Source organism: Dermacentor andersoni, chromosome 2 (assembly GCF_023375885.2).
Source record: "Dermacentor andersoni chromosome 2, qqDerAnde1_hic_scaffold, whole genome shotgun sequence".
Classification (NCBI taxonomy): Eukaryota; Metazoa; Arthropoda; class Arachnida; order Ixodida; family Ixodidae; genus Dermacentor; species Dermacentor andersoni.
The window spans coordinates 98,901,509-98,914,787 of NC_092815.1; the positions used below are offsets into that span (position 1 = coordinate 98,901,509).

Here is a 13,279-nt window from a genome sequence, read left to right on the forward strand (position 1 = left end):
GAGAGAAAGAGAGATGAATATTACATACTTGTTAGACTCTACGTGGACGACGAACGGTCACGCGACTGCTTATTTAAAGCTGCATCACGTCCCTAATCGCGCCCACTGTAACCAAGGGCGATTACTGCAACGAACTAACAATATGAGCAACTACGCGCGCGCGCGCGCGCGTGTGGATCGCCGCAGACAACTGTCTAGCTTTTCAAAACTGCCGCCATTTAATCCGCCGGGCCGCCAAGTCTTCAAAATCAACGGTCACGTGCCACCACTATTCAACTGAAAGAACAAGGACCCTGGCACTAAATCAACTCGGCTCGCTCGTGGCCGCGCGCATGTTCTCGCACGAACAAGCGCAGTTTGTGCATTTACGCGATTGAATGTACGGTAATAAAGAACGTCATCGGACAAAAAAAAAAAAAAAAGAAAAAAAGAAACGCATAAAAACGCGCTTTGCAAACAGAACCATGTCGCGCATTCCAACCTCAACGCACACGATGCGCATACGTATTTGCGAAGCTTTACGTGCCAAAGCAAGGATCCGATGAGGCGGGGGGGACGCCGTAGTGGAGCACTTCGGATTAATTTCGTCCACCTCGGGACCTTTACTGCACGGGCGTTCTTGCAGTTCGCCCGGTAGCAACGCGGCCGCGTTTCGACACCGCGACCACGTGCTCAGCCGCGCAACGCCTGCCTTTCGGCCGTTCCTTGGCCTGCTGAACAGGAAGAATCGCTTGGTAGTTGCCCGGGACATCGCGAGGTTTGCTTGAGGCTGTGCTTACGCGGCTTTGATAATTGAAATTAAAGTATGGGGTTTTGCCTGCCAAAACCACGATCCGATTACGAACTCCGGAAATTTGGACCACCTGCGGTTCCTTTAACGTGCGCCTAGCTTTGATAGCAGTATATCACACTGTGGAGGTTCGTTCTTCGAACGGTTAATCCACGAAACCGCGCGCCGGCCAGTACCTTGCGGCACGTTTTGAATCCACGTCTCATAACCATTAAGGATTGTAGTGCTTGCAAATATCCGCCAAACCGGCTATCCGATTAAACCGGAGGCAAGTGAATCCGTTGTCAAAAACCGGTTATCCGGATTTCAAGAAACGGATAGTCAGGATATCCGGTTTAAATAACTGTTTAGCCGGATATTCGAATATACGCACACGCATATTGGGTGTTTAAGAAAGGTTAGCAGGTTGACTAGAGCAGCTATCGGGTTTCCACGAGCGGTTGCAAAAAAAAAAAAAAAAAAAAAAAAAAAAAAAAAAAAAGAGAGAGAGAGAGAGAGAGAGAGAGAGAGAGAGAGAGAGAGAGAGAGAGAGAGAGATTTCGGCACAAGTACAGAAGAACAAATATTAGGCTTTCCGAATACTGTTAACCTTAACCGAATAACCGATCACTCCGGTTTTCAAATTCGAATAACCGGTGAACCGAATAACCGGTTTTCCCGCAAAACCGGTTTGATTTTGCTGCACTGAATTAAGGGTTTCTGAAGTACGGAATGTCAACAAAGTCCATCGCTGTCCTTCCGGCTCTCGAATGTAACAAAGCGACAACGACCGGCACATGAGCAGCGGTGCTTCTGGGGAATAACGCGGCCTTTTATATCCTCGTCACGACGGATCACGAAGACGATCCCGGTTTCACTTGCGACCTGAAAACTGCCACGACCAGTACGGCGACAGGAAGGAACATTCCGGACAGCAGTTCATGTTCAATCGACGTCGTTTCACGTCCGGAGCACCACAACGGCAAGCGCAAAATTATTCTTTCGCCAGCTTAGGTTCATCGAACTTGCACTTAAATCTATGTACACCAACGCTTCTGCATTCTGTGGCCGCCGCAGCAGGGTATCGGACGCGCGACCTTCTGCGCACCAGTATACTCCGCAGTCATTGGGCCGCCGCAAGGGCATGGCAATATGCCCAATCCTGGGATTACTTTTTGAAGAGCTGTCAACGTCACGCATACATCCCTTGCCTTTGTTTACGAATTCCGCACGGGTGTGACCAATTGATGGCGCTATAACGTCAAGCAGCTATGAGGCATCGTGGTGAAAGGGACCGACTCTGACCGTTTTTTGACGAACACCTAAAACGCGCTACCCGAGCATTTCTTGCATTCCTCCGCCATCGATGCTGCCGCGGCCTGGAAACAAACCTGGGACCTCGTGCCCATTTTGTTCAACGTAAAGCAGGGGGGGTGGGGGGGGGGGGTGGTATACACCGACTCAATCGAGGTCCGCATATTGTTATAGAGCTGCACGTCAAAGAATAAAGAGCGAACTTTGAGCACGTTGCCTAGGTTAGCTTTTCAGCACCACGCTGCAAGTTGTGAATTCGACTACAAAATAGCGTACGTGACGTCATGCGACTACTTCCTCGCGCAGTGACGGTGCCTTCAAAAATCTGCATAACAGGCAGTACCTTATGTCAGTCCAGGCGCAGTTTTGCTATTCACAGCGCGCTTCAGCGATTACCCACGACGAGATTCGTTCAACGGAAGCGTTTACGAAATCCGCTGTAGATCACTTTTCACTTGGCAAATAGCACTGTCTCTTGCAATCTTCAATAGAACCATGTCAGTCTTTATGTCAACAGATGCGTACGCGAATACAGAAGCCATCCCTGTACTTGGAATCTACACATTTCACTGCAACGACAGCGCTACACAAGATTCAAAGAACTAATATGCTTCCTGCTTCGGTGTACGATGTTTAACCGGTCTGCGGTGATTTATTAAATTTGAAAACTGTAGCGGAACTTAAATATGCCAAAGTTTAGACTTGTCTCGGTTTCAGTTTCGAATCGTGTCAACATTTAATTGTATTCATCTTAGCCACTTCACTGTTTTCACACCCGCCAGTAAGCAACACTTTAAGCGATGTACGACATCGCAACGAAATGAAATTGGGCGCGCGGGAGCCAAAAATTTGGCGTCCGTGCCACGTAACTTTTTTTTTTTTTTTTTTCCTCGCAACCTAACGGCGATGCCTTACGTTGCCAACAACGTCTGGCAAATGAGACGTCGCACGTGTGTTACGGCCATAGTGCTATAGAAAACTAGTGTCAGCAGTCTCGGTTCGCAGCCCCAGCGAACATACCGCGCAAAAATAAACAGTATAAAGTAGTCGAAGATGCAGCAGGCAATGACGGATTCACTGCACTGCCCGTTTCTTTTATACGGGGTCGAGAAGCTCGAAGCGAGAGGCCAAGTAAACAGGCATGCGTGAATGTAGTTGTGGGTGGAGCCGACATACGTGCATGCCGATATTGATATAACGGTACGCGAAGGTCGATTCACCTCTTCTCCGCTGCAATTCTGAGTCACTTGGTTCAGCAGGGAGGTCCCCCCACCTTTTGGCAACATCTACACAACACTTGACACTATAGACGTTTTCTGAGCGCATGATAGGCCAACGCTAGATCATGTTTTCATGACAGCACTTTTCGCGGGAGTTGGTCTCACCTGGTACAGGGTTCCAACGATGGCAGGAGGAGAAAAAAATGTACGATAAAAAAGATGCGCGACGCCGGTTACACAATGCAGCCCAGCCGATTAGCGTTTTTCTGTCAATGTACCGCGTGAAGTCGCGCGACGAACGCAAGTGTTGCGTGTCCGGACAAGAAAAGTACGGGGGCTGTGTGCCAATTCATGCTGGCCATGTCAAAGCACTTGCTCAAGTCCTGCCTTAGTTGGCGTGGTCATAGCAATATTTGCGTTTACAAGCACAGGTAGATGATGTTGAACCATTATCAGCATAGAGTGCAACCACTTTGTTGATTAGAAGTAGTAAAACAGTGGATACGGTAATAGCTTTCCAGGTCTTCCAGCACACACCAGATGCACATCACAGTGGATTCCTTCTGAAATTGGTGTACCAGAGATATTTAGGCCCAAACAGCAGCACAGGCACCCAGTAACAGCCCTAATATATGCATGCAAAACATTGTTCAGTATTGCAGAAATATTTTTTGAACGCAAAACTTCCTTGGCAGCATTAAGGGGGCTCAAAGTGGAACAGTGGGCAGCTTATGACATAGCAGTAATTTTTTTTTTTTGAACAGGCTTACTATACAAGGCATCAAATCAGTGCTTGCAAGTGGCAATTATAAATTGTTCAGTGGCAAGCTGTGCTTGGCCACTAAGTGGCCACTTCTAGGTCAATGGGGTCATGTGGGGTATGAGAACGCTGTGCAATATGTCAAATCAGATTTAATTCTCGAGGGTGTGCCGACAGGCAAACTGATAAACACTGTGCAACAAAATCACTTTACTTGATGAACTGGCACCAAATTGTATGGCCGACAACGGCCACACAATATCAGGCTACCCATACAACCACCTTGGCAAGCAATGGCGCAATTATGAAGTGTATTGTGGTGCACTGCACTCCAGTGGGCTCAAAAAACAAAATCACTTGCATACTTATGTTCATATGCACGCAAGAGCTGCAGATGATAAAAATTAAATAGTAGCCCTCCACTAGGTCCTTCCTCACAGCCCAGAGTGAAACCTCACGATGGTTAAATGCTAGGAGTTATTGCCAATATACCCCCACGCAAAGTTGTGTAGATAGATGAACACCATTTCTGTAATGCAGTCCAGATGACTTTTTGTCTTATGTGCAATTTGGCCATATATAGTTGTTTAGATGCCTAGCAGGCAGCCTACATGAGTTAAATCTATTTTACTATGACCATTCTCAGGCTGACTACGCCTGAGGCTGTAGAGGAACATTTAGGAACAGTTCGAGGTGCTTGTCAATTGCTTCTTCCTTTCTTATCCAGACGTAAGCTTTCTACTAGGGTAAACGTGTTTAACAAGCTGTCCCAGGTAAGTTCGTTAGTTCATAAATTTTTACAAAAGAATAAGTGAAGTGCACCTTCAAATGTAGGACTTCCAAACTTGCATTTATACTCAAGCCTGGATTGCACTAATATTAGTTCTTGATTTTCCAAACACAAGTCTAACCAGAAAATAAATGCACAGGGAGAGTCACAGGCAGCCATTATACAGTGCAGAACCGCCTAGTTGAACAAACACAGGAAAGATGAAAGGCAATGCTTACCTCCGAGGACACCTTGACACTGCGATTACAGTGGAGAACATATTTTTTTGTTGAAGTAAACATGTAGTGCAGTTCCTTGGATGTGAGGGATGCACTTCTCTTCCAGAGAGTCTTCGCACAGCAGTCAGGATTGACACACAGAAACAATGGTAGCACGCGCACTTGGCCCATCATGAGATCTCGCACGCCACAGTCTGAAGGAGTGATGTCGAAAGGCACGATGGCGTCCTCAAATCCTGGCGGCTTGGCAGAAGACCCGAGGTGGAAGCCATAAGGATTGCTGTGTGACGAAGTGACTTAGTGGCAAAGCTGCAAGGCTGCAAGATTTTGGCGGGACATAGCCTGTGCTCTCCCATCTGTCTGAATCTACGTTCAGATGGATCTTCTCTGGAAGTGGCTCATACTGTTAAAGAAAGCTTCCACCTAGTATGGCTAACTCGCAAGGCAGACTTGTCTGCAAGTGCTTTGACATGACAGCTTCAAGGGAGACGCCATGTACGTATGCAATGCCTTAGCTTGAAGTGTATGTGTGTACAAGATAGAAGCATGGGCTGTTGTTCGCGAGTAAAATAATAAAAAAAAAAATGGGAGAAGGGGTGCTTCACCTTACACTTATGCAACAAAAAAAGTTTCAAACAGAAACATGTTTGTTACCTCCTGTTTTACTCAAATCAGGTTTTACATACATGTGACTCACACGATGCAGCCTTCGGCAACCCAAAATCACATATGGCTAACAAACAAGCACCCTTGCAAATGGCATGCTTGTCAGCGTGCACTCCACTGGATGACCTTGCATCAGAGTAGAGGCCTTAAAGTGAAGCCTGAAGACCACCCATTTCAAGTCTTTCCTCCACCCTGCGGCCTCTGAAAGAAGCACCTTGATTTGACATGTCCTTTCAGTAGCCAAACTTCATCACATGGATACTTCCACAGGGATGGGAGAACACCCGTGCTTTCAGGGAAGCACACCTTGAAAGCTTGACAATCAAGCTGTCCTTTGGGCATATACTGTTCCTTTCACACATAAACGCACATACACACACACACACAAAAATCACATGGAAAGTGTGTCCAGTATTACTGAAAAGCACAACACTAAGTCGTGCTTTGCTAGATACATATGTACAATGCACTGGGAAATAAACATAGGGGGAATGCCAGGAATATGAGGCTGCCATCTTGCAGTCCCTCAGATGTCACACCTGACATCAGCAGCAGTAGCAACATGTAAAGCAGTCCAGCTGTAATCATTTGGCCAAGTAAATAGGAAAGCTGGCCCCATTAATACAAACAAACATCCTTTGGCCAGGACTGTTGTGCAAGATGTAGCACACCAGAATGACTTTAAAAAAAAGGACGCCTCCATATTTTAAAAGCAGAAAACGGGTGCATGCCCAGTAGAGCACATGAGACTCTCTGGTCTGCTCTCAGGAGAGGAGGGTGAAGCACTGAATTCTTAGGGCTAGGTAATGGCCCCTTCAAGGGTCAGGTTGGCCACCCCATGCAATGCGCTCCTTTGGCACCACAGTGTGCACAGTTCCTGGAGTGGCTATGTAAGAAATAGAATGCAGTGTGCAGTCAAAAGGCCCACAAAATAAAGCAACCAAACCTGCTGGTTATGCGTGAAAACCTTGACAGCTCTCATCACAGCATGAAATAACAGGAAGGAACCTCTGTGCCCTTAGAGGAGTGGCCTGTGGCTGCCACCTCTGAAGTCTGCTGGTGGGGCTCCTCTAGAAGGCCCTCCTCCCCTGTAGGATGACATTTCCATCCTGGAAGGGTATGCATCCGGCGGCGACACCTCGTGCACATGGGAAGGTGGTGGCGTCCTCAGCAAGCTGTGCCGAAGTTGCTGCCCCAATGGTGGAGGTGGAGAGTTGCCCAAACGTGAAGCACGCACATCGACCACTGCTTGGGGTGAGATGTAGTAATCTCGGCCCCTGCGAGACTCCAGCCCACCATGGTAGGACCGCTCATACTCTGGCAACTCATAACCCCGTAACTCCCCGAACCCAACATCGCTTCCCTCTTCCCGCACACGTGGCTCAAAGCCCTGATAGGGGTGGTGGTGGCGCTGGTGTGACGGAGTACAAATGGGAGGGGGAGGAGTAGTGGGGATACCTGAGTGGCTGCTGGGATTCTTTACGCGAAAGCCCTGCGCTTCCAGCAGCTGCGCCAATGCAGCCTTGACGCCTGAAGTGGTGTAGCTCTGTTGTTGCGCAGCGGAGGAACTCATGCCAGACAGACCCACGGATTCAAAGGGTGGCGAACTGTCGTCGGGTGGTCCTCTCCGATGGTATGAAGTGGCATCCCCTGACCCTCGGCCAAGCACAGGCATGGGAGGTGACGGTGGCCTTCCACGGTGCGCAGTGGAGGCCTCAATCCGTCGAGGAAGCACAGGAGGGGCACGGTCACCATGGGTGTCATCCATGTGGAGGGGTGGACCCAAAGGCCCACGGTCGAAGAGGTAGGCACCAGGGCTGGTGGTCTGCCCCCGGATGTCTGCAACCACACACCCACGTTATTTTAATAGAACTCAGCCATGTCACTTTAAAGGTTATACCTATCAAGGTTTTTGCTATAGGCAAAGACCTTCAGCTGCTTATCCTTAGCTGTATTGCAGCTCCTGTTCCTGCAATGAATACCTGAAGCAAGAGGGACTACATGGCTGCTCACTAGAAGTAATCCCTAATCTCCCATTCATTTGTCTTCATTAATAGAGGTCATGTTGGCTTCAACTTTGCAGTTACACTTAAATATGATGTGGAACCTTATTTATGTGCGAAACCACAGTTCCTATGCCATAGAAATGTAAGTTCTATCCCCACAGCAGGGGAAGACAGGTTTACCTATGGGACTGGCAAACATGCAATGAAATGCGCAAACCACCTGATACAGTACTTAGCATGCAAATGACCATGGCAGCACAAAGGAACAGGACATGTACACAGGCAGTGCAAAACAAAAATGAGAAACGAACTACAAACTTTTTAAATTCCTCGAAGCATGTTTGTCAGTTTGTGCATGAGTATGCCTAGACAAAATTGAAACGAAGCTGTGGCAAAATGCTACAGCACAAGTACAAGGGGGCCCAGAGGATTAAAAGTACCTCTTTCTGAAACGTGCAGCCAGTTCTCATTCCAGGTAGACCATTCACAGGACCTGTAACTTTCACTACAACCCACAGAGTCGTGAGGCATGAGTTTTGAGGGTATGAGAAGGCTTACGAGAATGTTTCATACAAGTGTAGGGGAGAGTGGGCACGTATGGGACAGTGGGCACTACTCTTTTTAACAGAGAGCCACAACATTGACTGGCCTCTCGAAAGATGGCACGACTCTGGGTCACACTTTCAGTCTAACGGCGGCTGCACTCAACTAGTTATGCTCATTAGTAAAATCTATTCATCCACATGCCAAAGCCGCTTTTGCTAAATAGTGCCAATCTTTCATGTGTACTGATTTTCCCAGATTTGTTGCTCACACCAGTTCCGCATCTGCAATTTTCGCTCCCGGGGTTTCCGTTTTCAGTAGTTTCACTTCCAGGTTTCCCGGTTCCTGAATTTTTGCTGGTTGCACGCTCGCACCTTTACGCGGCAGTGACTTCGCTTCCGCTTGACGCCGGAAGCTGAGGGGGGTAAGTGAGGGAGGAATGTGGTGAAGCAGTGCAGGCAGGGGGTACAAGAGTCCTTCCATGTTTTCTGGTCAAGAAACTTCGCTGTCACGCTATGGAGAGGTTCATACACTGCCCAACAGTGCCGCAACGTGGTGTCACTATGCCTCAGGGACATCGTTTGCATACCAAAATGCTTACAACATGCAAGATGAGGCGATTGATACAGTGTGTACTGTGCATGTGCTACACTATTTTTTGAGCTCTGTGGACTGTTTAGCTGAAGTGGCGGGGTGGTACGACGATGCCGAACACGCATTGCATGCCAGGATGCTGTTCCAGCTACAAGGGAATGATCCAAAAGGTGTCGTTTTCTTTACCGATTGACAAGGAGCTGCGCGAGAAATGAAAGCGGGACATACCGTGGCAGGAAAGCGGTGGTTTTAACTTTGAATGCAAATATATGCATTTGTGCGCGAAACTCTTTGACGCCTCGAACATCATCACTACCTACAATTTCGATATAAACACCGATGCTGTGTCCCTGTAGCGTCACAAGCTGATGCTAAAACCTAACGTCATCACAAGGATTTTTGAAGGCCTTCCAGTGTATCACACAAAGCCCAAACCTTGTTCCCGCTCATAGACAGTTTGACCCCCATACAAACGACCCTGTGAATCGCCGAGTATGATTGAAGAGTGCCGATTTAAAAAAAATTGCCTGAGTAAGAAAAAAGTGCTGTATTTCTGCTGTGGCTACTTGTGTTCATTTAAGAGTTGTTGAGTTGTTTTGCCATGTGTTATGAAATGCTTATGCATTATGCTTTCTTGTGTGCCGATTATGCATTCTGTATTTATTGCCATTTGTTCGTCATTTGTCATGCTGTCATCCGTCGGCAGCAAGAGTTGACAAGGCTGATGCTTCTAAATCAGAAAGTGGCTCTCAGCTTGCAGAACTTCAGAGTTGATTCTCACACACATTAGAAACTGCCCTTGGAGGACACGAATGAAAAGTGCTCTGTGTGGACCCTATGAGCTTGCAAATAACACAGTGATGTGTAGCACATCGCTGCCGCATAGGTTTCCTGCATTAATTACTGAAGTGCAGATGCTTCGTGCAGTGGTTTTGTTAAAGGGCAACACCGGCGATTTTTCGATGTCAACAGATGTCGATGGAATTCGCTGGGTACGTTCCTCTGAACACTTCAGTCACATCCTCACAAAAGCAGGTTTAAGAGTTTCACAAATTTTTTTACAAATGAATTTAATTAGCTGCCTGGAACACCCTACCTTACCTCCTCCTCAATTACAGGCCGCATTGTATATGATGTCAGGAGTGTTCCATGCAGAGCATGCCGGGATCATGCAGACAACAGCAACGAGAGCGTCGAGGAGTTGACAATTGTGAGTTGGTGCATGGCATGAGAAGTAGCTGTCGCGAGAAGTTGCATTTCCTGTAGACGTGCAAGAGATGGGAGGCAAGTGGTGTTGCGTTGTTGGCTGCATGAACTTCAGCCCTCGCCATCCACACACACAGTGTTTGAGCCGATGCCTATCGCCGAGGTTAAAAGCTTATATGTCACAGTCGTGTAGTTCATGCGTCTGCTGCTGTCGGACCGGAGCGACTGACATATTAAGCTAATTAAGCTATCAGGATGAAGAAAACTCCTCCTGTAGTTCAGTTTTGACTATACACATTTGAAATAAACCATTCTTCATTTTGTACAGTGCACACACAAAAAGCGAGAAGCGACGGCACGGAGCAGTATCGACATCGGTATGTTACCGATTTCGACGGAAAGCTGCTCGCTGCACTTACCAGCACTTCCCTAAATTAAATGTGACCACGAACATGGGTACGTATTGTCACGCAGACTCATTATTTAGCCTCCAAGGTGCACTGCTTGTCTCGTATTCCAAATGGGCAGCAAGCATAGGCCCCTCGATACAGCAGCGTGAACAACTGCCTCGTTCAGCTGCCAACAGTGTCTATACTGGCATCAGAGTTTCCGCAAGAAAACTACGCATTCTCTAAATGAACAATCATATGGGCAGAGTCCTCGTCTTTGTGCACTTTACAGTACATATTGTGTGCATGAAGAGAATATGAAGACTGAAAAGTAGGCAGCATAACAATGCTCCTGTACCACAGTCTCCCACTCACTGTTTTTGAAGATGTGTGGTCACTCATATCAGTGCGATTCAGATCGATGCAACGGTGCGCAAAATCTGCCTGTTTCGATATGTTCTTCGATTAATTAATGTCACTGATGAGCGGCTAGCATTATATCTCAAGGGAACGACGAGTGGGTGCCGTAGCTGCCGATGTTAACAAATGCACCGTTCGGTGCTTTGGACTGTCAGTGGAGTTCTTGGAGGAAAGTTGTGCTCCACATCTTACAGTGAGAATGCAAAGCGTTTCCCTGAGAAGGGGTAAAACACCTAAAATAGCAAGCAGCACGTATAAAATCAGTGGTTAGGGATACCCATGGTCTTCATGTTGCAGCACAATATGTAGTGCACGGGCGCTAGCCCTCAAATGCGAACGGTGATTCGTGGCTATTGAATTCACCAGAATTATAACTGTCAATTTAACTCGAGAAGTTACGTTCTGTGTGAACAGGCAAGTGGTGTTGCATTGCTGGCTGCACGAACTTAAGCCCTCACGAATCGCGCACACAGTTTGAGCTATGTCAATCACATTCAGCCTTGGGGTTAGGCCTGCCAGAGTTGCTGAGTTGGCACCAGTGGACTTGAGCAACTGACCTGAAGCTAATTAAGCCATTAGGATGAAGAAAACTGCTTTTGTAGTTCAGTTTTGACCATATGGATTTGAAATAAACTATTCTTCGTTTCGTACAGTGCACGCACAAGAAGAGACAACATCGGTACGTTGTCGTTCTCAAAGTGATGCTCACTGGACCTTCCCTAAATTAAACGTGACTATGCACATGGATGCATTTTTATGTATTGTTATGCTGACTGATTACTTAGCTTCCACGGTGCACTGTTTGCCTCTTATCCAAAACGAGAAACAAGCAGAGGCAGCTTTCATATCGCAGCTTAAACAACCACCCCATTCAGCTGCCAATGGTGCCAGTACTAGCATCGGCATTTCCGTGAGAAAACTACGCTTTCTCTAAATGAACAATCATACGCACAAACTTTCAATCTATGTCTACTTTATAAAGAACATCAATTGCTTGCATAAAAAGTGTATGAAGAATGATAACTAGGCAGCATAACAATGCGTTCTACTGTCTCCCACTCGTTTTCGAAGTTGTCCAGTTGCTCATACTAGCATGACTCAAAGTGGTGCCACAGTGCTTATATGCACAATATCTGCTTGTCTCGCTATGCTGGTATTATCTGATGTTACTGATGGGTGACTTGCATTATATATCAAGCAAACGACGAGTGGTCTCTGTGCCATGCCGATGTAAACAAATGAACTGGATAGTGCTTTGGACTCCCCATAGTACAGTCGAACCTCGATATATCGAACAGCGCGGTGATCGCAAAATAGTTCGATATAGCCAGAATTCGATATATAAAATCACGTAGAAAACGCGTCAAAAACTAGCGCAAATCAATCAATGAACCAATCGTGGCGCAATAGATACTCACATGAAGCTTCAAACAAAGTATTTATTTAGTTCGCTGAAAGTACTGAAGCAGCGTAGCCTGCTTCATATTGGCAACCGCGTGCTTGACCACGGCGTCCTCAACATAGTCCAAACGGTCCACAAGAGACAGTCCAGTGCCTTCTATTGCGCCGCAGTAGCGGCGTACAACGGCCAAAGCAGCTACAGCCTCAGTTGCAGTCGGGAGCGGGGCAACATCAGCGCTTGCTGGATCAGCCTCGGCAGCGTCTTCGTTTGGCCGCTCAGCAGTCACTTCTGCCGCGATCTCCACGTCTGTTAACTCCGCCACTGTTCCGGTGCTGTCGTCACCGCCAACGAAGTCCGCAACGCACATGATGTGTGGCTCAGCACCGACAAAGCGCTCCAACTGGCTCCACGGCCGCCTTGATCACACGCGCACGGCGGGGGCAAGCCTCGCCGTGCGCGCGTGATCGAGGCGGCCATGCTGGCTCTGGCTCCAAGCCGCCGCGTGTGTACGCCGCTACGTTCAAATGGCGCCCTCGGCGCAACCGATGTGGGCAGCTGTCGTACGCAGCAGTCTGGAATGCCGATCGCGCCGCCGCTATCTTCGAGAGTGTTGCGGGAAAGCTCGCCTCATGTCAACAGAGCGCACTTGGTCTGGGGCGGCGGAGTTCGATATACCCATTTTACATCCGGCCCCGTTCGAAATAAAGAATTAAAAATGCATGCGATTTTCCATGTGATATAGAAATTGTTCGATATACGCAATAATTCGATATATCCGTGTTCGATATATCGAGGTTTGACTGTACTTCTCGGGGGAAAGTGTACGCTCTATAAATTGACATACAAATGTGGAAAGCAGTGCTCCACAACATCTTGTACGCAGTAAGCAAAATGCTTCCCTGAGAAGGGGTAAAACACCTAAAATAGCAAGTGCCACAAATCAAATCAGTGGTTAGAGCTACCCTTGGTCTTCATATTGCAG

The 13,279-nt window shown here is 47.5% G+C and overlaps 1 protein-coding gene across 6 annotated transcripts in view; it reads right to left on the reverse strand.

Moving 5' to 3' along the window:
- The window catches only part of LOC126541558 (uncharacterized), a 108,894-nt gene that overhangs the window by 22,425 nt on the left and 73,190 nt on the right, over window positions 1-13,279 (reverse strand). For 4 of the 6 annotated variants that reach the window (XR_011892807.1, XR_008614751.2, XM_050188369.3 and 1 more), the window contains exon 12: window positions 7,196-7,576. Coding sequence is in view for 4 of the 6 variants with exons in the window: in XM_050188369.3 (XP_050044326.1) it covers window positions 7,196-7,576 (381 nt within the window). In the remaining 2 variants the exon portion in view is untranslated. Of the gene's footprint in view, window positions 1-5,715; window positions 7,577-13,279 lie in introns of those variants that run through there. The other 2 variants (XM_050188367.3, XM_050188368.3) reach the window with 1 other exon arrangement.